Raw genomic sequence first — 24397 nt, forward strand, 5'->3', positions numbered from 1 at the left:
GTTCCTTTGCTCAATTTCTGTTTGATGGTTAGAATAAAAAATTAATAATCTGAAAATTAACTGGCTGTGGCTCAATTCCTATTTGTTGCATAATTTCTATTTGTTGGCCAATTTGTGTTTGGTCCTCGGCTCAATTTCTGTTTGCTGCTCAGCATAAGAAATAAAAAATCTGAATGTTAAGCTGGTTGGTCTTCTATTTTGCAGCTCAACTTCCTCTGTGAACTGAACTTATATTTCTGTTTAATTTTTTGGAACTTCATTTGTGAACTGTTCAATTTCTATGAACTTGCTCTGTGAACTGTTCAATTTATGGAACTTCATCTGTGAACTATTCAATTTCTGTGTATGTTCATTGTGTTGTGTTGTGTTGTGGCCTGTGTCTGTGAACTGAACTTAGAATTATGTTTTATTTTGTTGGTCAATTTGTGTTTGGTCAATTTGTTTCCTCGTCTCAATTTCTGTTTGCTGCTGAGCATAAGAAATAAAAAATCTGAACTGTGAACTGTGTGAAGTGTGAACTTGCTCTGTGAAATTGGCTCTGTGAACCGTTCAATTTCTGGAACTTCATCTGTGAACTGTTCAATTTCTGTGAACTTAGCTCTGTAAACTTCCTCTACTCAGTGCTCATCTTCTTCCTTCTTTGTTCCTCTGCTCAATTCCTGTTTGTTGGTTAGCATAAAAAATTAATAATCTGAAAATTAACTGGCTGTGGCTGATCTTCTATTTTGCAGCTCAATTCCTGTTTGTTGCACAATTTCTATTTTGTTGGTCAATTTGAACTGTGAACTTGCTCTGTAACTGAAGACATTCTGTTTTCTGTTGCTCTCTATTTGTCAATTTTATACAAACACGGTTTGGTATGTAACTAAAGACATTCTGTTTTCTGTTGCTCTTTTTTCTTTGTTGCTCCATATCTTTTGTGCCCCCTCCTTCTCTTTTCCCAGTTAAGATTAAATGATTCTTCCATTATGAACTTTGGTTGCATTCGGCAAGTATTGTTTAATGTTTATACAATGCATATCGTCTTAAATACAGATTGATGTCTGAAGGATTTGTTTCATACCTGGAGTTGTGGAAAAAAAATGGAGTTACATTTAAAAGATTGTAACATCATTTGCAGTATCAGCTACTTTGTTGATGTAAATATCAATATTATACTCTAATATGCAATCTTGTATTGCTTCCTTTTGTAAATATCAATTTCTGACTTTCTGTGAACTGTTCAATTTCTGACTTGGCTGTTTTTACTTTTTAATTTCATATATGTTTTATTAATTTCAGTTATGGAAGATAATATTAATCAAGAAGTATCTGCTAATAACAATGTTTTATGTAGTGTTTTAAATTTCGAAGATATTTTAAGATTTATATCAGACTATAATTATATTTTAGGATGTGTATTTATAATTTATTTCCCAAAAAAAAAAAAAAAAACACAAAAAGAAATGTCACCTTTTAATTTATTTGTCATATATCAACTGCTCTAAACAAATGTGTACATTTTGTTTCAGATACAATCCACTCCATGCATGTTCAAGTTAAATCCACATTTATTTAGACTGCAATAATCAAATGTCAATTGAAGTCACTATATACAAACATTTCCCTTCTTAAAAATATCATCAAACCATAACACATGCTCCTTGTTCTCCAGAATTGTTTAGCAGAGGATGTATTAAACAAAATGTCACAACAATCATGCATTTGCACAGCACTTTTGAAACCTCTCTTAGTTTACAAACCTGCCATCAATTTTCGTTTGTTCAAATCATACCTGCAATGCAACCATTTCAATTGATAATAGAGAATGGTCATGAAAGTGAATCTTGAAAAGTCTAAAGCTTTTTGTTCTAAAAATGTGACTGCTCGTAGAAGAGATATTTTTACTAGTGTTTCTTCAATACGTTTTGCTTTGGACTTAGGAAGATATCTTGGAGTTAACCTTAATCATTCTCGTACCAGTAGGGCTTCTTTTCATTCGGTGATTGAAAAGGTGAGGGGAAGATTAGCTAATTGGAAAGGAAGGCTTCTAAATAAAGCAGGGAGACTTTGCCTGATCAATTCTGTTGCAGCATCAATTCCTGTCTATCATATGCAGGTATCCTTTTTTCCAAATTGGGTTTGCGATAAATTATCTTCTATGATGAGACAGTTCCTTTGGAAGGGTTAAGTTGATGGTAGAAGTCTTTCTCTTGTTAATTGGAGGACCGTGATCACTCCAAAAAAATTTGGTGGCCTGGGTGTTAGAGACCCTGCGTGTGTTAATATATCTTTACTTGGTAAATTGGTGTGGCAACTTTTTCATTGTCAGGACAAGCCTTGGGTTGCTCTATTGAGGGCGAAGTATATGAGAAATGAGGGAGTTTTAGATGGCCATGTCCCTTGTAATGCTTCTCATGTTTGGAAGAGTATCTCAAAGGCTTTTGGTGCTCTTAAGGATGCCTTCTCTTGGTGCGTTGGGTCACTTGATCAATCTTTTTGGTTTGACAATTGGAGTATTGAGGGCCCAATTGCTCAAGATGTCCCTTTTGTACATATATCTGACTCTGATTTAACTATTAGAGATGTTTGGAAAGATGGTCAATAGAATCTCCATGATATTTTCTCTATCATTCCAGAAGATGTCAAACAGGGTTTGAATGCTTATAATCCGGATTTGAATGCTGGAGAGAGTTCGGGTTGGTCGTGGGGTGTGGCATCTTCTAGACTCTACTCAGCTAGGAGTGGATACAGTTGGCTAGCCAAAAGAAAGTTTGACTGGAATGAGCATGATAATTGGTTGTGGGTATGTCGTCTGCATATTTCTGAGAAGTATAAGTTCTTGATTTGGCTCAGTCTCCATAATGCTATTCCTACAGCAGAGTTTCATTTGGGTCGTGGTTTAGCTTTATCTAGCACCTGTCATCGGTGTCAGAATGGTTCTGAATCCATTCTTCATTGTCTTCGAGAGTGCCCTAGTGCCAAGGAGGTCTGGACCCTTTTAGGTCTGTATTCAAATAACTCGAATTTACATGATTGGCTCTACAGAGGTGCAAGGAGTGGAGATGCTTTTCTTTTCTTTTCGACTATCTGGTGGATTTGGAGAAGCAGGAATCATGACTTATTTAATATAGATGATTCATGGAGTGCTAGTAAAGTGGTGAGTTTGATTCGTAGTTCAGTAAGGGAGTTTCACACTATTTTTGCTATGCATCAATCTCTGTCTCCTCTTTCACTTTGTTTGCATTGGGTTCCACCTCCAGTTCATTTTGTTAAATTGAATTGTGATGCTAGTTGGTTTGCTCCTTCTGGCTATGCTGGTTTTGGTTGTATTATTCGCAATCCTGATGGATGTTGGTTGAAAGGTTGCACTGGAAAAGTCGAAGTGTGCAGTGTTCTTTTTGCTGAATTGTATGCAATTTGGAGAGGTTTACTTCTTGCTTGGGAGAGTGGATTTCGTGAGGTTATTTGTGAAACAGACTGTTTAGAAGCTCTTTTCTTGGTAAACCAAAGAATGCTTAGTAAGGATATTCCGAAATGGGATTTGGCAAAGCATATTCAGGAGGTTATGAATTGGAATTGGAGAGTCTCTATTCTTTTAATTCAGAGGATTGCAAATAGTGTTGCAGATTGTATGGCTAAAGCAGTTGCTTCTGTCGCGGACATGGAGTGAGCTTCAACATCTAATAGATTTAGATATGACCCTAGCCAATTAATTTGGTTTTGTCTCTTTTTTCTTTCTTTTCTATTTAGTCACCAAAAAATTGATAATAGAGAAATGACTTCAAGCTTATTTTATGTCTATACATATACATATTAGACAAAATCCTTGTTTACTATATATATTAACATGTCTTAGAAAGTTGTATCTACAACTTGCCAAAAGCCATTTCAATTAACTGAAGGTGGAATGACACTTGTACATGAAACTTCGATTCTTTTGTTACTAACCTTCTCAACCTGGTGTTTCTCAATATCTATCAGCACCAATTCTTCAACAACCACATCCTTGGCTAAATTACCAAATGCTAAAGCCTAAAAGATTGGTCACCGAACTCATTCATCAAAGATCTGTTCACCATCCACACTACAACCAAAGTGAAACAGCCAAAGAAAGGATTGAACTCGACATCCAAAATTCCATTGCACGTGTCATGTATTTGCATGCGAGGATTGAAGGAACTATGGCCGCCAGCGACCATAGGACTCAACTTTCTCCCTCCTCGTCTGGTAGAACGATAATGGCAAATATCTCAGTAGGCCAACCTCCCACCCCACAGCTAGTTGTGATGGACTCTGCCAGCGAAATCTTCTGGATTATGTGCAACCCTTGCACGAATTGTGATCAACATTTAGGTCAACTTTTTGGCCCTTCAAAGTCTTCCACCTACATCCAATTATGCAGGACACCTTGCGGCTTTCGAGGCTGCAATTGCCACCCCTTGGATAGGTCACCGTTCATTATCACTTACGCAGACAATTCGTCTGCATCAGGAACCCTTGGCTATGAAACGCTAGTCTTTGAGACATCTGACGAAGGTTCCATTCAAATACCAAACATAGAATTCGGGTGTGGCCGCGACATTGTGTACAATAATGATCCAGGGTATAATGGAATACTAGGACTAAACAATGCACGTATGTCTTTGGCATCACAAATAGGCCATAAATTCTCTTACTGCATAGGAAGCCTAGCTGACAAAAGTAGTAATTACAACCAACTGATCCTAGGCGAAGGAGCAGATCTTGAAGGCTATCCAACCCATTTTCAAGCTCTTCGTGGCATGTATTACATCACCATGGAAGGCATAAGTGTAGGAGAAAGGAGGCTTGACATTCCTCCTGCAACTTTTGAGATGAAAGAGAATGACGCGGGTGGTGTCATCATTGACACAGGGTCTACGCTCACCTACCTACCTGATGATGTGCAAAATTTACTATACAAGGAAGTTAGGAATATCCTCGGCAGGTCCTTTAGGAAAGTTATAATCGAAACTTATCCCTGGCTATATTGCTATTTGGGGGTTGTGAGTAGAGATTTAGTTGGATTTCCAGTGGTTACCTTCCATTTTGCTCAAGGTGCAGATTTGGCTTTGGACACTGGAAGCTTCTTTGAACAGCTCACAGACAGCGTATTCTGCATGGCTATAGGTCCAGTCAGTGCGACTGGCGTCGACAACCGATCTTCTGTTATCGGCTTATTGGCTCAGCAGGGTTACAATGTTGGATATGACCTTCTTAACCAGATTGTTTACTTTCAAAGAATTGATTGTCAACTGCTTAGTGGCTGATGGAAGTCTATTCCAAAACAAAGCGACCAAATTTCCTGTTAAGCATTGAATGAGAGCTCAGAACCAAATACTTCTACACTGATGTCAACAGCAACTGAGTAAGGCCATGCTATTTCTCAAAAGTGCATCGTAAAATTAACTGTTGAAAAATACAATGGGAATTAGAACAATTGATTACTAAGCAACTATTGGCATCACAAAGAACAAAGGGTTACATGCTGTGCGTGTGCATGTGGCCATGTGAAAAGTAACAAGGACTTATACTTACAGGCTTACAGCAACAAAAACACGGTTAAAGAAAAACTGCCATGTCCCTAAAAGTATATTGCATACATTCTTTCTGAAATCAATTGAATAAAAGATAATATGGCAGTGAAGACTCAGAACTAAAGAACCAAATCACATACTTCTGATATCAACATGTTAACACAAAATAAAAACTGCAAACCATAATCTGTTTCACCAAAAGCTCAAACTCACAATGTGACAACATATTATAACAACCCGAATATAAACTAGTAACTGTGGCAACATAATGTGGAATGCTGTGCACTGGGCTCACTTTCCCTTAGATTTATGATCTGAGGCAACATACCTGTTTGACAAAGTAATAAAAGAAATTCTCTATGGCCTCACGAGCTTAAGGCAGAAAGCCAATGCTTCACACTGACCCAATCGGAAGCTAAATCTTGCATATAAAATAGAGGGTTTCAACTTCGGAACAAGGGGAATTCCCTCCAATCAAAGAATGGGCTAAAAATGGAACCAAAATTAAGAAGGGTATAAAAGTCTTTTCAAACATTTAGATACCAAATTATTTCCAATCAAATACATAGGAAAATGACAAGATCTGGGGGAAAAAATAAAGTAATACCCAATATGATCTGATCTATAAATGAAATCACTTCATTCTTTTCTCTAAATACCCAAAAAAAGAAAAAGGGATCTGATTTAACTCATTTAAGAATGAAATCATTTCTGGTTCTTTGTCATTCAAAACTCCTCCATGAAGGGCAAAAGGCATTAGGAGTAAGGTAGATTTCATTTGTTTGAAGTCAACCATTCTCTGGTTAAAAAGGAAGTTCAGGCAGGGAGGGAAGAAGTGTAAGGAAATGAAAGAACAAACTGAAAATACAACTCAATCCACTTTAAAATACTAAAAAAACATTGTCTCCAGAAAAAGTACTTACATTTGATCTCCACAAATGCAGAGCATGACTTTTTTAATCTCAAGCTTAAAGCAGCAATTAGCATGTAATCAAGTGCCTGCTCCTATTATCTGTTGTCATAAGAAAACATTAAGCATTCTTAAGTGCAAATCCTTTGCTACATAAACATATGGTGCCTGAGAAACAAGTTATCGAAAGACATGAATGCACCCATGTCATACTGATAATGACAACACTTCCTAATCCACAAAAATGCTACAAAAGTTCATTAAGAACCCAAAAGAATTTGCCTCTTGTTTTTGTATAGAAGTACTATCTTAGCCCACCAATATGTATATGCATTGCCTAATATTAATTAAAAACCAATAGAATAAAAATTAAATTTCATCATCCTCCTGGCCTACGTATCTAAAACTAAAAAAGAAAAGTACAATTGTAATAGTGAATCTCTTAATTACGTGCAAAGGTTTATAACTCAAGTTAAATCAAAGTTGAGCATGTATTTACCATTTATATATCTTACAGGTCAGATACGGATCCCTTGCACTCCAATTGGCACCCTATTGTCCTTTTCAGACTGGTTGTGCGGTCAAAGAAACTGGAATGACAGAGGGCTAGGACATCATTTTCTTGTTTATCTGGTTGATGCTGCAATGAAAATTTGAGAACTTTATACTGTAGCGAGGACTATAAAGCTAATCCGAGATAATCAAATAAAAAAGGGGAATTGTGAACATAACAGTTGAGCAATGCAAGCTTAAGTTGTCTAAGAAGTTATGAACTTATAAAAAGGTCAAATCAATCTATCATATGCTAATGTTCTGTAATACTTTGACCTGAAACGAATGTGATTATAAATATATACTGAAAACTTAATTATGAGGAAAATATATACCTGCAGATGTCAACTGTGTGATCTCTCCTGGCATTAAAAATAGAGAATTTCCCACATTGAAAGAATTCATTTTCTCTCTTCTTTCTTATGTTCAGCTCATCGCCTTAGGTGGGAAAGCATTCCCTTAGCTACTTGATTAGCTTTCTGTAGCTCCCCTTTGGCACAATGTGTGGCAATCATGGAATAATAGAAGTCAAAGTTGAGTGGCCGGGACCTTGTCACATGACTATCATTATTTATTGTAAGATCACTTTCAACGCTAGCATCACAAGATCCGAAATCCAAACCAGTTCTACAAGAGGAGGATAGAGACCTTGAAGATTGTAAACCAGCGTTTAGCTCAGAAATGTTCCTCTGTGCATGAGCTCCTTGATTATATGTAGATAACCTTAGAACAGGATAAAGTGTGCTTGCAATTTCATTAAGAACTGTAAGGGCTTCTTGAATACTTCCTTGCTCACACAAAATGGCAAGAAAGCCACCTATCGACTCATTATCAACCTCATTGTTAACTATGTTAATTATCTCTTCAATATTCTTCGATTTGAGCATTTCTCTCAAGACGCTCCTAGCTTCTTCCATCCGTCCCTTTGAACATAAGCCTCTTATCAAGTACAAGAACCCAAAAAAATCAGGTGATACATCCTTCCTCTTGAACTCATAATAGAATTGAAGTGCTCCTTCCATGTTGCCCTTTTGGCAATGGCAATTTATGACAGCACTAACCGTCAAGCTGTCAGGCTCAATATATTTTGTCTCCATATCGTTTAGAAGCTCCAGCGCATTCTCTAATTGACCAAACTTTGAAATACCCTCAAGTAGTGAATTGTAAACTTGTGTTTTTGGTTGAAAGCCCTTCAGGACCATTTTACTGAAAACATGCTCAGCATCTACCAGATATCCCTCCCTACTCAGTGCATAAATTAATGTGGCATAAGTTATTTCAGAGGGTATCAAATTAAGTTTCTCCAATGAATCAAATAGCCGAAATGCTTCAATAAGGCGTCCCTCATGGCACAATCCATTTATTATAGAATTATATACAACTATGTCTAAAGTGATCCCTTTCTTTTCAACGAAGGCACAAAGATCCAATGCTTTATTGAGATATCCTCCCTTGCATAAGGCATCAATCAGATTGGCATAATCAGCATACATGACTTGTAAACTATCTTGAGTCTTTACCACAAGCTTATATGCATCTAAAGCTCTACCTTCCTTTATCAGAATCCTGAGGATGGAGACCGGAAGGGTGATTGTTTTTTCCATAAATTGAAGGGCACTATGAATATCTTTTAAACATAGGTAGCATGCTAGTATCCTACGCATCATTGGATCAACTAGGCCATATTCTTTTAGAAAGATATTCAATAGGGGCAGCATGTGCTCCCTATCTCTGTTACTAAGATAGCTTCTCAAAATAGAATAATAGGAGTTTCTTGTAATGTATAAACCTGTCTTTCTCATCATCAAGCACAAGCGATATGCATCCTCAAGAAATCCTCTTCTGCACAATAAAAAGATCGCATCATTACATACTGACTCATATAAGTCTTGGCCCAATCCTTCCATTGTGTAAACTAAATCTAAAACCTCTTTTGCACCCTTTTCAGTGAGAATTGTCCTCATTAACATGCTAAATGTATATCTACTTAACTCCAGTCCTTTATCATTGAGTTCAACTAATGCCTCCCTTTGTAAAGAGCATAAACATCTTCAAAAGCCCCCATCATAAACAATGCTTTGATCAGCACATTGCACATTATGATATCCATGGCAATTCCAGCTTCTTCTAGTCGCCTCTTTGTCTGCAAAATCCCCGGAGTGTTCTCTTCTTCAGTATAACCGTGCAACAACGTGCTGTACGTAATCACATCGGCAGCCACATCTTTCGATAACTCATCTGCCTCAGATGTCCTCCCGAACTTGCACAAACCATTTATTATGGTATTATACGTAACAACACTAGGACTAACCCCTCTTTTCTCCATTTCAACAAATAGCTTAAAGACACTACCAAAATCTCCAATCCGACAATACCCATCAATCAAAACTGCATACACAAACTCATCCAACTCAATTCCCAACTCACCTATCCTCTCGAAAACACCATGTGCTTCCTCAACTTTACCCTTCTTACAATAAGCAGATATTATTGCAGTGTAAGTGACCTTATTGGGCCCCTTCCCTTCCTTTATCATCTTAGCCAAGATCCCAAATGACTTCTCCACATCGCCTAACTTCGAAAACCCATCAATGAGTATAGTATAACTCACATAATCATGATCGATACCCTTCACCACCACCATTTCCCTCATCTTTCGAAAAACCTCCACCAAGTCATTTCCTTTAACATAACCACAAACCCAAACACTATACAAAACAACATCCAAACCGATCCCATCCTCCTCCATCCTCCTAACCAAACCACAAACCTCATCAAGCCTCCCCAACCTAACAAGTGCACCAACAATTGCAGTTAAAGTAACCAAGCCGGGCCTCAACAGTGCCCCAGAACCCACAGCATTGTCATAAAACCCTAATGCAAGTTCAGGCTTCCCAATCCTACAAAACCCAGAAATCACAGAGCTACAAACAAAATCATCAAAAGGGTACCTTACCCTATGATCTGTCATGATCTCCAGCGCCTCCATTGTCATGCCTAGGTCCCCCTGAGAAGAGAGTCTGTGAATAAGAGAAGAGAAAGTGAGAGGAGAGGGCAAAACGGCACCGTTTTGGAGGCAATAGCGTAGAAGAAAGAGTGCCCTATGAGGGTCATGGTGGGTACGGATGAGTGTGTCCCAGATGCGAGGATGGGAATGGGTGAAGTGAGTTAAGATGAGATTCTCGGCATCTTGGAAGCTTCTAGAATGGAGGAGTGCCCATGTGAGGATGGAGAGGGTGGTAGGGTTAGTGGGGATGAGTGTGGCAGTGGTGAAGAGGTGGATGATGAGGTTGAACTTGCGGTGGCGGAGGAGGGAGAGGAGGAATATGTTGATGGATTTCAGGGTTGGGGTGAATCCACGCTTCAATAATGTTTGGAGTGAATGGTTCTTTGAGGAGCACGAAGAAGAAGAAGAGGAGGAGGAGGAGGAGGAGAATGGTCTTGTTGCGTAGAACAATTTCATGGGAGGGAATAACGGTATTCAGTCAGAATCGAAGATGGTGAAGTGGTAACTGAACTCTCTCAGCCTAGCCCAGTTTTGGTCGGACTCTCCAAATAGGCAATGCCATAGTTGGACACAAATGATAGTTGCTTCCTGACTAAACAAGGAAAAAAAATAAATGATAGTTGCTTGAATTGTTATGTGTCATGTCGAGGGTGTAACTTTGACAAACCAAAAAAACACAAATTCTTTGATACAGAGTCGCAGTTAATTTCACGTGAAATTGATAGTCGAGAGTTGTTGACAGATTTAACTAAATTATCAGGATCTCATTTATCAACTTAACATAAAGTTAACTATACCCATAGTTATCAAAACTGAACCAGTAATCAGTTTGATCATATAACCGAGTCACTGAGTTACTGGTTCAACCGATGAGTCACTGATTTACCCGATTAACCCGGTCATAATTTAAAAAAAATATAAAATTATATAAATAAAATCAAAATCATGTGTTAAAACTAAGGTTCTAAAAGCTAGACCGATCATCGAACCATTCTTATCATTGATTCAATCGTAATTCAACCGAAAAAATCGTTTTATAATAAAATAATAAATAAATATAAATAAACACCTAAATACATACTTGTAGTCTAATACAAACTTACTCATTCCGTAAGAAAACCATCCCAATCTAAAGCAAAATGCAATTCCAAACATGGAATACTATTCAATAAGTCAACACTGTTCAAACAAAATGCAATTCTAATCATTTAATAAGTTGATATTATACAATCCTTACAATTGAGTAATAAGACCTCTTCTGCAATTAAGCTCAACCTAATGATTGAACCAAACCTTCTCAAAACATAACAATTATCAAAATTTATCACAATCTAAACTTATATCTAACAAATATATTATAAAAGTTTAGATAATATATTTGTTTGATATAAGTTTAAAAAATTGAATTTAAAAGAGATTGTTAATTTTTAAAATTTAAGTTATTTACTTAAGTTGTTTTGCTTAGGTTGTTATTTTTTTAATTTTAAGTTATTTTGCTTAGGTGGTTATTTTTTAAATTTTAAGTTATTTGTTTAGTTTATTATTTTTTAAATTTTAAGTTATTTACCGATTACTCTTTTAAATTATAAATTATTATTATTTGTTTAAGTTGTTACTTTTTAATTTTAAATTATTTGCACATAAATTAAAATAAAAAAATACATACTTCAGTTAAGAGGACTCTTGTGTCTCGATTTATGAATTTGTTAAGAGAAGTCGATGACGGATAATCAATTATTATTTTTTAAATATCAACACTTACGCATAATAGATGAGTAAAACAAAATCTAGGAATTTTAATATTAACTTTAATGTAAATTTATTTATTTGGATTTGTTTCAAGATTTCATTCTATATATTCGAATTTATTTGTTTTAGTATTTTGTATTTAAATTGTTATTTTAACTTTATTTTATTACAAAAAAATTTATAATATTTTTTTTGTACTTGAAAGATTTTAATTTATTAAAAAATTTAATTTTTGTTGAAAATAAATATTTTTTCTATCTTTTTATTTAAAATATTATTATTGATATGTTAATATTAAAAATATAAAAAATAAACATACTTTAAAAAAAATATTTTAGGTTGTTTGATCTTTATAAAATTAAAGTAATTAATTAATTATTAATTTTTTTATTTATTTAAATTTATTTTAAGATTTTATTCTATAAATTTAAATTTATTTATTTTAATATTTTTATTTAGATTGTTATTTTAACTTTATTTTGTTATAATTATTTTTGTAATATTAAACTTTTTTGTACTGGAAGGATTTTAATTTGTTGAGAAAAAAATTATTTTTGGTGAATAAATATTTTTCTATCTTTTTATTTAAAATGTTATTATTGGTATGTTAGTATTAAAAATATAAAAGATAAAACATACTTAAAAAAATATATTATGAGATCAAATAATTTTATAATTGTGGCACAGGAGGTTGTATAGAGAACTTTAGATTATGATATTCATTGGAGATGGCCTTCAGTGATGAGATTAACTTTTTATTTACCTAGAAAGTAAAATATTATCTTTAAAGATGATGACAATCTTGAAAAAATCATGGATCAAAAGAACGGAAAAAGTAATGTTCTTAGTAGAGTGAATACCCATAGTAGTCCCTGAGATTCACGCAATTACTCATAGTAATCCCTAATATTTTGATTTTCCTATTGTAGTCCTCTAGATAGAGCTCCGAGCACTCAAACTAGTCCCTGGCCATATTTTAGGTGATGACTCATCACCGGAGCGCTGACGTGGCCTAGGATTGCCACGCTGGACTGCTGCCAAAGGCTAGCTGAGCTGGCTAAGTTTCAATTTTTACCCAGATTGGTCCCTCATAGTATAATTAACCCTAAATCCCCAAATTCTCATACACCTCCCCTCTTCATCTTGTTCACCTCTTCTTCTTCCTCTTCCATACACTTGTTCCTGTTCATGCACTCTTATCCGGGGGCTGCTACTCATGTCGATGATGGGTGGAGGTAGCACTGCAGGTGGAAGCTCTGTTCGTTCCCCATCTAGCTGGAACCGGAGTAGAACGCAAACGAAGAGCAGAAGATCGGTCCCGCCAGAATGGTGCGGCTGTGGCTGTAAGCCAGTTCTCAGATGGTCTGGCACAGATTCGAATCCGAATAAACCGTTCTATGGCTGCCCCAATTATAATGTAGGTTAGAGTAATCACTTGTGTTGCTGTTATTCTCCTCCCCTGACTGTTCTTGTGTTGTTATGCCTCCCCTGACTATTCTTGTTCTGTTCCTCTCTAAACTTTGATCCTTTATTGGTTGCAGACAAGTGGGAAGAGATGGTGCGAGCTTTTTGTGTGGGCAGATTCTGTGAATGAGGAACAGGTTGAAAAGTCAGAATCGTATGGTGATGAAGTGAAGATCAACGTTGATTGGAGGCTTCGAAGGTTGGAGGAGGATGTTCAGATGCAAATAAGTGATGACCCAGTTGTTAGTGTTAGGTGTGTGTGTATTGACAGTGTTATTGGTGATCCTGTATTATAAATGATGAATGAATTGGTAGTTTTGGGTTTCTTGTTATCAACATTTGTAAAAATCTGCTTCTTGATGGAATGAAAAGTGTTATTAACTCTGAAATTATTGTTAATTTAAATTCCATTGTGTATGAAAAAAATAAAGAAACTGCTTCTTGAATGGTAAATCACATAGCATAGTATATTAACATAAATTCCATTGTCTATCAAGAAACAACAAAAGTTGACTGTAAAAGGCAGCCTAGAAATCATGTTGCTGCTATCTGTAGTTTCATCAAAAGCAAGGCCAAAGCATACCAAAAAGGCCTTTGCATCACAGTTCACCATCTAGTCATTATACGATGGAAAAGACTAATAACAAAACACAAAACAGAAACTCCTAAGTACATATATCTAAAGTATTCAATTCTTCTTTCTTGGGGGCCTAAATCCTAGCGTTGGGATGAACTGCATCAAGTTGGCAAACTTTGAAGATGTTGCTGAAGATGCACCCTGCAAGGAATTCACTGTTGGTGTGGTTGGCTGATTAGAGGATCGTCTTCGTGGTGACAGCTTGGAAGGTCTTTTCGGTGCAGGATCCTATAGGAGAAATAAGTGGCGTTAACTATTATTTATGCATGGAAATAACAACATACTCATATGTAAAATTTTAGTTACCATTCCAGAATCCTCTTGCTCAGAAGCAGAAGGCTGAGTTAATTCGATCTCCTGGGGATTGCTTCCCAAATCTGCTTGGCCAGAAACGTCTTAGGGCTGCTGAACAGGCTTTTCAGGCACAGTATGAACTTCATCATTTTTCTTCTTCTCAGCTGCCTCGGCGGCAGCGGCAGCGACTGCTGCCGCAGCAACAGCAGTAGCGCATCAGTATCTCTTTTCTTTTTGCAGCCTCTCTTTGTATGCCCCTTATCACCACAGTAACTGCATGTAAAGGCACTCAGCTGTCTCTTTAGGTGTACACCATCTGCAGTGTTGCCTGAGAGTTTTGGGTCAACTTTAGGTTTCTTAGTTCCAAAAGCACTCTTCTCGTCCGCATCCATCCTCCTCTTCATCTTTAGTTTTTCAGGTTTTGTCTTGATTTTAGGGGCATGTGGCCTGTTACAGTCCTCTGCTTTTTCCCACAGTGGTTGACCCGGAATTGGATTAATGTGGTGGTTATAAGTTTCCTTGTATGAGTCCATGGTCAGCCATCTGTGACAGAAGTTTTCTGGCTGTTTATTCACACGAGACAGGACAGCACAAGCGTGCACACACGGGATACCTGCAGGTGCCAAACAGTGAGATGAACCATGATAATAGTTGTGGCTGAATAAAGTAAAATGCATAAACACAATTAACTTACCCGTTAGCATCCAAAATTGGCATGTGCACAATCTCTTTCCTATGTCCACAACATGGTTGGTTGGATGTCCATGCACCTCAAATTTTTCGTATCCGTTATCCCCAGTCTAAATAGGCTTCCAATGCTTGGATTCTTTCCTCACCTTTTCCAACCTGCTATTTATAACAGGTGTGAGCTTCCCAGTGTGATTCTGCAGCTTCACCTTGTTTTTCGCTATGGTTCACATAACAAACATCCTTACCTCCTCCAGCAATGTTATGATGGGTTTGGCTCGTGCATCCTTGATCTTAGCATTGAACACTTCACAGGCGTTGTTACAGATGCTATCCAATTTCGGCTTATGGCTGAATAAACTTCTGGTCCAAGCATCCATAGGCCACTTCTCTAAGTATGCCCAGGCATCCTCGTTTAACCTTTTGATCTTCTCCATTCCATCCCTGAATTCTTGGTATGTTGTTGTCCTTGCACATTCCCACAGAAGTCCCCTTAGCTGTAACTCCTTCCATTTCTTGTTGAAATTTTTCCATAAATGCCAGACGCAGAAACGGTGATGCACATCAGGCATCACCGCTTTCACTGCTGATATCAGTCCCTGCCAGATTCATTAAATGTTAGACACATAATCGTCCCTGACATTATAATCGTAACACATAATAGTCCCTTACATTTGATTACCATCCCCATAATAGTCCCTACAATTCACGGTCGTGACCCATAAAAGTCCCTAACGTTTAATAGGACAGCTAGATTAATGAGAACACCAGTAATTACAAGTTCCCCATAAAATGCATTACAAGCATAACAGCACAATGGTTTTCCTAATAACTAACCATGAAGATCCAATCATCTCACAATTAATGCAGATAAGCAAAACAGCAAAATTCTTAACAAAATAACTAACCATCATACTTGAATGGAAGCTACAATTCTTCAAGTAAGCATAACAGCAGAATTCTTTTCCTAATAACCAACCATGAAAATCCAATAATCCAATGATCAAAGGTCTTACACTAAAAACTAACCATCAAAATCTAATGAAAGCACAATTATTCACAGTAAGCATAACAACACAATTCTTAATATAAGATCACATAAAATCAAAGCGAGACATTCAAATTAAATCACACCTTTTGCATATCCGATATGAAGCACCAGTCATGCTCTTTATAATGCCCCAAGTCCTGATGAAGTAGCTCGAGAAACCATCTCCATGTCTCTGTATTCTCCACTCTGACAATAGCCAGGCTATGACATAGATATGATGATTAGCATCTAACCCCACGGCTGACAAAATCTGTCCACCAAACCGGGTCTTCAGGAAAGCACCATCCAGACCTATCAAAGGACGGCAACCAGCCTTGAACCCGTTTTTACAGCCACTTAAGCATATATACATTCTTTCAAAGGTAACTTCTTCATCTGGTTGGGGGGTGGTGCATATTTGTACAGTGGAACCGGGATTAGTCTTCAACAGCGTCATACCATAATCCCTAACCATCCTATATTGTTCTTTCTCATCCCCATACACTACACTTCTTGCATCCATTAATGCCCTGGATATTGAGTTTTTATTCAGAGTCAAGTCAAACCGTGTCTTGAAGTAAGTTGCAGCCTCGTAGTGTCTAAAATTTGGATACTTTCTTACCTTCTTCACAAGCTTGCTGCATACCCAATTCCTGTTGGCAGCCCTATTCTTGTCCTCTCTTGGGCAAGTGTGGTCATCATTGAATGTCTTAATTTGCCAACATGTGTCTTCATGGTCTCTAGATGCATAAGCCACCCATGGGCACTCTTTCACCTTACACACCGCCCTGCACCTAATGTTATCATTTTTCACTATCTTTATGCTTCTTCCCTCTTGGATTGTATATTCTCTCACAGCTTCTCTAAATTCCCATTTAGTTCCGAACTTCATGCCTACCTCAAGGTGCAGCTCTCCAAACCTTGCACCTTCCCTAAACAGCGGACTTGCCTCTTCAGATTCATTTCCTTCCTCTAGCTCATCTTCTGAGTTTGGAGGCGTCTTCATCTCCTCCGAGTGCCAAGAATTGTTGCCATCAGAGTCAACACCTGGGTCTAGTCCATACTCTACCCCTTCATGAACACAACCCACAAACCCAAGGTCAACCTCAGCGTCGCTCACCTCCTCCACCAAACCATCGTCTTCATGTAATATCTTCTCCTTCCCTTTACCTAGTGGACTAATATTTCTCTTACCCGCCGTAGCATGTGTCATGTTTCTCCTAATCCTACTCCCAGTTTTAGGATCATTCCCTGTAGCCTCAGAATCAGAGGAACTACCCTCATCCGGACCTGGCTTGAACATGCTATCCTCTTCACTATCAGAGGAGTCAGAAGATAAATCAAAGGGAACTTCATTGTTAAACACTTCGCTAGTAAATCCTCTAGCAGCAGACTGTGTACAGGGTCTCCTAGAAATACTTGGTCTCTTGGACAGTTTCTGCTTCTTGCTCCTATCTGATTTGGTGTTCTGACTGGATTTCGTGGGCTGGCTAATTTTGGTGGGCTTGGTGAGCTTGGTGGGCTTCGTGAGATTGGTGGGCTTGGTGGGCTTGGTGACTTTTGGGGAGTTGGTCTTCTTCACAGGTTTGGTTGTCTTGGAAGGATTGGCAGTTTTGGAGTGTGATGGTTGTGATTGCCGTGGAGATGTTCTATTTTTTTTGGGACTGGATTTGCAAGAAGTGTTGGGTACAAATCTTAGGGATAGGAGAAGCAACTATGATTGCATGAGTCTCTGTAACTGGGGGACTCACATCAGTATCTGTACCTGCATTACATCCCTCTCCACCATGATCATCCAAGTACACAACTATGTTATCTCCCTCTAACACCTCCGGCACTGACACGGTATGCTCGAAATATATATCAATCAATCCCTCATTTGTCCTAGCACAATTCACCATCTCTCTTATCTCTTTATCATTGTTTACATTTCTCGACCCCTTCTCCAAACATTTTCCAGGAACATGCCACTAGCACTGTTTAATGTCATTGTACCCAAGCTCCTTATGGTAGTTCCGTATGTAGAACACATCCAGAGTATCAGTGTCTAGATCACCTAAACAGGCCTTATTGTCTGGAGAATATATCATAATTCCTTCTGCATTTTTTTTGAAGTCACCCCCATGATGAAACATGATGTCCAACTTCTCCTCCATCTGCAAGAAATTTAAAATTTTTACAATACATAGGGAGAATTTGAAAGCCTACTCATGCATTAAAAAGGAAAAATAATCACCACAAGAAAACATTTTTTTCCAAACCTCCATACTTCTCCCTGTTTCTTCCTTGTTTCATTCGGGTATTACAGCAACCCCATAAACCCCAACCAAGATTCAAACCCTAGACACTACAATGACACCAAAACTCCAGAACCTCAACAACACTGACCAATGCTATCATCAACCAACACTGTTTTCAAAATGCAAAATAATAAAAAAAAAGTTACCTTGAGTCCGATCACAACGTTAGAACTTCGTCTTTGTGGTGAAGGAAGGGAAGGGAAGAGTAACAACAACTTCTGATCAGATGACTTCTTCTCTCAAATTTTCGTTAACCCAGCACATACAACCCTACGGCTACGCCATTGTTGGAGAGATGAAGAAGAACTCAGAGGGTGGAAGAAGAAGAGACGAAGTGTTTGTGTTGGTGGAGAAAACTGTTTTTCATATTAAGTAACACCTATACGGCGTCGTTTTTGGCTTCCAAGGGCGCCAAACCCAAAACGACGTCGTTTTGAACATGTCCCACGTGGCAATCCTAGGCCACGTCAGCGCTCCGGTGATGAGTCATCACCTGAAATATGGCCAGGGACTAGTTTGAGTGCTCGAAGCTCTATCTGGAGGACTACAATAGGGAAATCGAAATCTTAGGGATTACTATGAGTAATTGCGTGAATCTCAGGGACTATTATGGGCATTTACTCGTTCTTAGCATGGATGGTGATCAACAAAGAATTTGAAATTGGTCAAACTTTAACGTATATTGAGTTTCCAAATCAATTTGTTTATGATAGCGAAGAAAGGGAATGATATCCATGCAAGAGAGAGTATTTTACAGGAGGTTAAACTATATTCCACCGGATACATGTGATAATATCTACTATATGAGAATTTTGTTAATTATTAAAAAATGTTGCACAACATATGAGTCTATTAGGACAGTTAATGTGATTATATATCCTAGCTTCTAAGATGCTTTCTATTTTATGGGACTACTGTGTGACAATAGAAAATTCATTGCAGTTATTAATGAGGTCTGGTCATCAATTGAGAAAAATATTTGTGATGCTATTGATATCTAATAGTGTTAACAAATCAAATCGTATTTAAAATGCAACTTAGATATTATTGGCTGACAGGATATTATATATGAAGAGAAAAAATATTGAAAAACTAAGGTATTTTACTATGTGGTAAATTATTATCACATTTAGGATTTTACTTGCCAAAATCAGTGTTCACTAATGTCAAGAGTTAAGAATCGCAATGGTCTGAACATTTTAATTCTAGATGAAGACAACAATCCAAACTCATCAACAACAAATGTCTGTGTTCAACGAAATTTTTAATAATATATATTTAGATAAGAAAATAGTATTTTAATTTTAATAACATGTTATAATTTATACTTTTGTACAAATATTTGTCGTAGATATAACTGATTTATTAACTATACTTTTGTACTTGAAATAAAATGTATATCATGGAACACAACAGTATATGCCAATTATTTTTCTAATGAGGTTAGTAAAATATTAAGTTGCCTATAAATTTTTATTAGCCTTATAATATAAAATTTAGTGTAAAATTAACATGCTAATATTACAATTATATATGTTCTTATTTTTTTCAAATCTCTTTTTATGGCTCAAGAATATTAAAAAGTGAAGACACAGAAAATTAAAATTCTTAAAGATAGAGACTAGAATTTTAATTACATTTTATACCTAAAATACTTCCATTTTAATTAATTAATTCCAACTTATCCTTTGTACAATTAAATTAAAACTTCATTCTCATTTCTAGCTCTCATTTTACACCAAATACAATATTGAGATTTATTTCAATCTCTATTTCTTAGTATCTGTCTCTCTTCCCATCACAACCTTAGCATTTGAAGTTTTTCGAAATACTCAAACCAAACTCAAAGTCAACTAGCGAAATTTGCTATTATTTTTTCGTAAACAAAGTCTAATTTATTATTATATCTGAACATAATGTATAAAAAATTTACATAAAATATTCAAACAAATTACTTTTTACTTTTAAAAAAATTAAAAATCACTTCGAAAAAAAAAACTTTTTTTTAGAACTAATTCAAACAAACACAAAATACATAGTCAATATAAAATATACATTAAAAATATATAATGCACATTAATATTTTGTTTTCTATACTAAACAAAACAAATTAAACATAAGCGAATCAACCTTGTGTTTTGTATTTTCAATCATGTTCAAAGCAATATGTTTATTTGAAGCCTTTCCAAATCCTCAACCAAACTAAAGTCAACTAGCTAAATTCGCTATTAATTTTTCTTAAACAAATTGACCTACCTATATTATTGCTTGAAAAAGAGACCATTACACATAAAGCCGTATTGTCAGCTGCAGATATGCCCTGGTGACTTAATATAAGTATACATTTTTCTTTATCATCAATGTCAAAGCAATATCAATCTAAAGTCACAAAGCTGAAGAATAAAATTAAATGAAATGAATTGTCGAATACCCTCCATATGACGCAATTATTGTTGTTCCCACTGCAGCTCAAGCCTCCTCCTCGGGGACACCGACAGCGTAGTGGCCGAAGTTCCTTCCCTGTTAATATCACCAAATAAATGAAGAATATAAGAATTGTTTCTTGCATCAAAAGTTATGTTTGTTGTCCAATTTTCAGATGGTATAATGTATTTCAACAGGATTATAAAAGTGAATGAATAAGTATACCAACCTCAGCTTGCAAACGCTGCTTATTAAGATGTTGGGTTCTAGCCTTGTTCAGTACTGAATTTGGAGACTTAAACAATCTCTGCAAGTACAATGATGCAGTCAATAATTCTCTAGTCAAGGCACCTACTAGATGCAGTCAATAACTCAATAGAAAAATGGTAACAGTAATGCAAAATAAATGAGCATTATCACTCGCACAAACTTACCTTCTCACCACCAGACATTCTCTGTTTGTTATTATTGAACTTTCTCTTCGGCGTGAAATCAAAGACATCATGAAGGAACTCATTTTCCTATTTTGACAAGCGAGAACAGTACCAAGAGAAAAGGGGAAAACAACCATCAATAATTCAATATCAGCATTTTAGAAAATCAGCAAATCAGAAATTCATTCAGAAATTAAATCAAAGAGCAACCAACCTGCATATGCTTAATAAACCCACCCCCAAGAAAGTGTTTGAGAAAATTTAACTGCACAAGATCTGGATGTTAGAATGCTTAAGTGCAGAATATCACCGTAAATTTTTTAATTTAGAAAAAAACAAAGATGAAAGAATGCAAGAAAACCTGAATCATTTGGGACCACGATGATGTCTGCAAGGAATCACCACCAATCTTTGTTGAAGTTTCGGGGGAGTAACCATACTAACATAACAAAGTAAGATCAGAACATATATACTAGATTCACAAGACGATTAATGACTTCTGTTATCATAGTAATATTAACTACTGAATAAAATGAAATTAAAATACCTCAAAAAATTCTAAAATATCTCGGAACAAGTTCCTCTGGTTATTAAGATCCTTTTTGGCAGAACCCTTGCCACCGGCCTCCACAGAAAGGTTTCTGCATTGATTTATGACCTTCCCTTTCAATCCTTGTAAACATATGTAACTTTCTTGTGTTTTACTCTCTTCTGCACTCCTAGAATCAGTATAAAATTTCTCTGTAGTTCCAATCTCAAAAATAAGAGCCAAAGCTTCACCAGCAGCAATTCGTACAGTCCGATCTTCCTTGTCCAGAAGACCCGATAAATAAGATATTTGACTACATCAAGAATAAAAATAATAAGATTGATCCAAAGAAGTGATGCATAAAATAAGATTGGAAGCAAAGTCTTTTCCTCTATGAGAGGAGTACATTGGCACATTACTGGTTCAGCAATGCAATAAAAATAAATGTGGTAGTCAAGGTTATTGAGCTTACTTTTGCCAATTTTTTGAATTTAGGTTCAAATCGTCCATGGTAGAGAGGAGAAAAGACCACGAAGACACCACAGAAGTTATTAATTGGGCAGATGGTTTGACTGCAACCACCTAGACCATGAAACAAATGAGGCAGTAAATAGAATGAACAATTCCATACACCCAAGGTGGAAGGGGAAAAAATGCTGTCATCATACTTAGCATACAAGCACTGAACATGGGAGAATTACTATTGGGAACATATTAGACCGGCAAGACAATCCTACTAGCAGATGTTGATAAGTGGATAAACAAATTAGTATGGTAGAAAAAGTTGCTTACATTGGAACCTAATTTGGGATGGATCACTCGCCACATGATGTCCATTGACTGTTCTGTTTCTTCTTGATCGATCCCTCCAACAAAGGTTATTATAGCCAAACATTCAAGCAACTACAAAAACAATTGGCATCAACCAAATAAGATCCAACTAAATACTAGAGACTCTCCATGAAAAAATTTCACACAGGATTTTGCAATTACTCACTGAGGGTACCTTTGAAACATCTGACTTGGACGCAAGAGATTCATCTAGAGGACGAACTGATTCTTCAAATATTTCACGTGCATTATTGCCGCATCCAACAGTCAAGGCCAAACAACCTGAAAAATGATTTATTTAATGAAATGAAGGCAACATGAAACATAAGCAAGTTACTTAAAATCTTACCAATGGCGTGTGATGCCAAAGATATCTCCTTAGCAGATGCTTTTTTAGATCCCTTTTTTAATGAAGCAAGACAATGGTGTAGTAAGGTAGCAAATCTGATCAAGAAAAGAACGGCATGTTATGATAACCAAACTTTTTTGGGAAAGACATCAATACGTATAGCATCAAAGCCTAAATACGGAATAGGAAACCAAAAACTAAAGGGAAACATCTACTCACCCCCAACCCCCGCACCCTTATTGCTATGGGAAAACTCATAACCATAAAAGACCACAAAAACAATTGCTAAATAAATAAAAGATTTTATAAGCCATATGATAAATTCTTACTTCTTCTCCACAAAATCATGCTGAATATTGCTATTGAATGCATCAATGATCGATGACAAAGCATTCTCCCTTGTGGAACCCCTTTCATTCAAACAACACGTATCAATCATCAATTCAGAATATCAAAGTCTAGCTCCATGTGCATTCAATTTTCTTTTGACGGGCAAGTAAAGTTACCTTTTCTCATCTAAGGCATCCAGAGCTTGGTCGAGAACAGAATCTTGATAAAATTGCACATCTTCACCCCCATACACCGACATCATATCAGAACGCGAAGTCGATGACGAAGTCACGCTACTATCATCATCGGTATCGAACATTGCAGCACATTTCCGTTGAGAATTACCTGAACCATCAAGAAACCAATAAAAATTAGACATTTAAGTAGGTATATTCAATTGAATTAAATCAAATCATTTTGGTTGATGATCTATGGAAGAAAAAAAAGCCCTAGGAATTGCGGCTTACGTTTTCCCATGGTTTTAGGGCTCTGTATGTTTGCTTTGATTTGTTGAAGGGTTTTATGTATTATTTGTAAGGTGTTACAAGACAGAATCGGAATTTGAAATGGCGAAGGGTGAACAAGTACGAGGATTGGAAGAAGCAGAACTAAAAGGAATCGGAATCGGGATGAAGAAGCGTATAAACAACAACAACAACACTGGGTTTGACTCTGATGGTGAATAAGCCATTAAAATACTGCGGTGAAATAGGAATCTGAAAACTTCTCTCTCAGAGAGGGAGTAGAATCAGGATTAGGATTATTATATAGATGTGGATTTAGATATAATTGGACGGAACCCTAAAAAAGACAGGTTTCGATCAACCCAGGAGGCTCGACTGCGATAGAGAGAAAAATGGTGAAATACAACTTAAGTTTCTTCAAATTTTAACCCCCGTTTTTTTGGATTTTCATTTTGAATAACATTTTTGTTTTAAGATTAATAAATATATCTAAAAAAATTATATTTTTAAAAATATGACGCTTGAAAATTTATATTTAGATATCTCAAAAAATTATTTTGTTATAAATGGTTTGGAAGTCTCAAGATTAAATTAAGATAAGTTTATTTTAGCTTATATATTTTTGAAAATAAATTCTTAATTTTTAGAATAGCGCTAATATTAAAAAAGAGTATCTTGTTAATAAAAGTAAAGATTTTACTAGCATGTGCTTTAAAAATAATTTTTTAAATTACTATAAAAAAGTTTTTCTAAAATTTATTAAAATGATTTTCTTTAATATTCTTAAGGTATTAAATACATCAAGAATTTAAAAAATTATGTTACTAGACTATTAAGATATGTCTTTAAAACACAAAATAGTTAAACAA

At 36.2% G+C, this 24397-nt stretch overlaps 5 protein-coding genes across 6 annotated transcripts; 2 read left to right on the top strand and 3 right to left on the bottom strand.

Annotated features, from left to right (window-relative positions):
• Positions 1 to 1807: 1807 nt before the first annotated feature.
• On the top strand, positions 1808 to 3652 carry LOC107461117 (uncharacterized). Its single transcript, XM_016079581.1, has 3 exons — positions 1808 to 2098; positions 2312 to 2530; positions 2633 to 3652. The coding sequence occupies exons 1-3, from the start codon at positions 1808 to 1810 to the stop codon at positions 3650 to 3652; spliced, it is 1530 nt and encodes a 509-aa protein (XP_015935067.1).
• On the bottom strand, positions 3384 to 10583 carry LOC107461193 (pentatricopeptide repeat-containing protein At5g57250, mitochondrial-like). Its single transcript, XM_052252977.1, is given in 4 exon segments — positions 3384 to 6549; positions 6947 to 7087; positions 7335 to 9025; positions 9028 to 10583. Coding segments are annotated over 2 exon segments (3030 nt in total). The 5' UTR covers positions 10463 to 10583; the 3' UTR covers positions 3384 to 6549; positions 6947 to 7087; positions 7335 to 7430.
• LOC107461192 (aspartic proteinase CDR1-like) lies at positions 4005 to 5270 on the top strand. The gene has a single exon (XM_016079659.3). It carries the CDS (start codon positions 4005 to 4007, stop codon positions 5268 to 5270), a length of 1266 nt encoding a protein of 421 aa, XP_015935145.1.
• Positions 10584 to 15096: 4513 nt separating the features above from the next.
• LOC110274541 (uncharacterized) lies at positions 15097 to 16786 on the bottom strand. The gene is made up of 2 exons (XM_021129010.2): positions 15972 to 16786; positions 15097 to 15436 (listed from the first exon to the last, which is right to left on the bottom strand). The coding sequence occupies exons 1-2, from the start codon at positions 16757 to 16759 to the stop codon at positions 15430 to 15432; spliced, it is 795 nt and encodes a 264-aa protein (XP_020984669.2). The 5' UTR covers positions 16760 to 16786; the 3' UTR covers positions 15097 to 15429.
• A 3498-nt stretch (positions 16787 to 20284) lies between these two features.
• On the bottom strand, positions 20285 to 23954 carry LOC107461209 (uncharacterized). Of its 2 annotated transcripts, none has more exons than XM_016079686.3 (13): positions 23532 to 23954; positions 23241 to 23409; positions 23064 to 23144; positions 22735 to 22829; positions 22561 to 22667; positions 22347 to 22457; positions 22027 to 22136; positions 21573 to 21867; positions 21387 to 21464; positions 21240 to 21290; positions 21026 to 21112; positions 20821 to 20898; positions 20285 to 20687 (listed from the first exon to the last, which is right to left on the bottom strand). In XM_016079686.3, exons 1-13 carry the CDS (start codon positions 23539 to 23541, stop codon positions 20637 to 20639), a joined length of 1323 nt encoding a protein of 440 aa, XP_015935172.1. In that variant the 5' UTR covers positions 23542 to 23954; the 3' UTR covers positions 20285 to 20636. The 2 variants fall into 2 exon arrangements, with proteins under 2 accessions (XP_015935172.1, XP_015935171.1); XM_016079685.3 differs by having other exon boundaries at positions 22552 to 22667.
• Positions 23955 to 24397: the final 443 nt, after the last annotated feature.

This window comes from Arachis duranensis, chromosome 8, assembly GCF_000817695.3.
Source record: "Arachis duranensis cultivar V14167 chromosome 8, aradu.V14167.gnm2.J7QH, whole genome shotgun sequence".
Lineage (NCBI taxonomy): Eukaryota > Viridiplantae > Streptophyta > Magnoliopsida > Fabales > Fabaceae > Arachis > Arachis duranensis.

What these genes read in the sequence shown, in the direction of transcription:
- LOC107461117 (XM_016079581.1), top strand. Translation starts at nt 1,808, where the DNA reads ATGGTCATGAAAGTGAATCTTGAAAAGTCTAAAGCTTTTTGTTCTAAA. An exon ending in TTCCTGTCTATCATATGCAG is followed by an intron (nt 2,099 to 2,311) that starts GTATCCTTTTTT and finishes TTTCATTGTCAG; the next exon opens with GACAAGCCTTGGGTTGCTCT. An exon ending in TTGCTCAAGATGTCCCTTTT is followed by an intron (nt 2,531 to 2,632) that starts GTACATATATCT and finishes GATGTCAAACAG; the next exon opens with GGTTTGAATGCTTATAATCC.
- LOC107461192 (XM_016079659.3), top strand. Translation starts at nt 4,005, where the DNA reads ATGCTAAAGCCTAAAAGATTGGTCACCGAACTCATTCATCAAAGATCT.
- LOC110274541 (XM_021129010.2), bottom strand. Translation starts at nt 16,759, where the DNA reads ATGAAGTTCGGAACTAAATGGGAATTTAGAGAAGCTGTGAGAGAATAT.
- LOC107461209 (XM_016079685.3), bottom strand. An exon ending in ATGTTTCAAAGGTACCCTCA is followed by an intron (nt 22,458 to 22,551) that starts GTGAGTAATTGC and finishes TTGTTTTTGTAG; the next exon opens with TTGCTTGAATGTTTGGCTAT. An exon ending in GAATGTCTGGTGGTGAGAAG is followed by an intron (nt 20,899 to 21,025) that starts GTAAGTTTGTGC and finishes TTGTACTTGCAG; the next exon opens with AGATTGTTTAAGTCTCCAAA.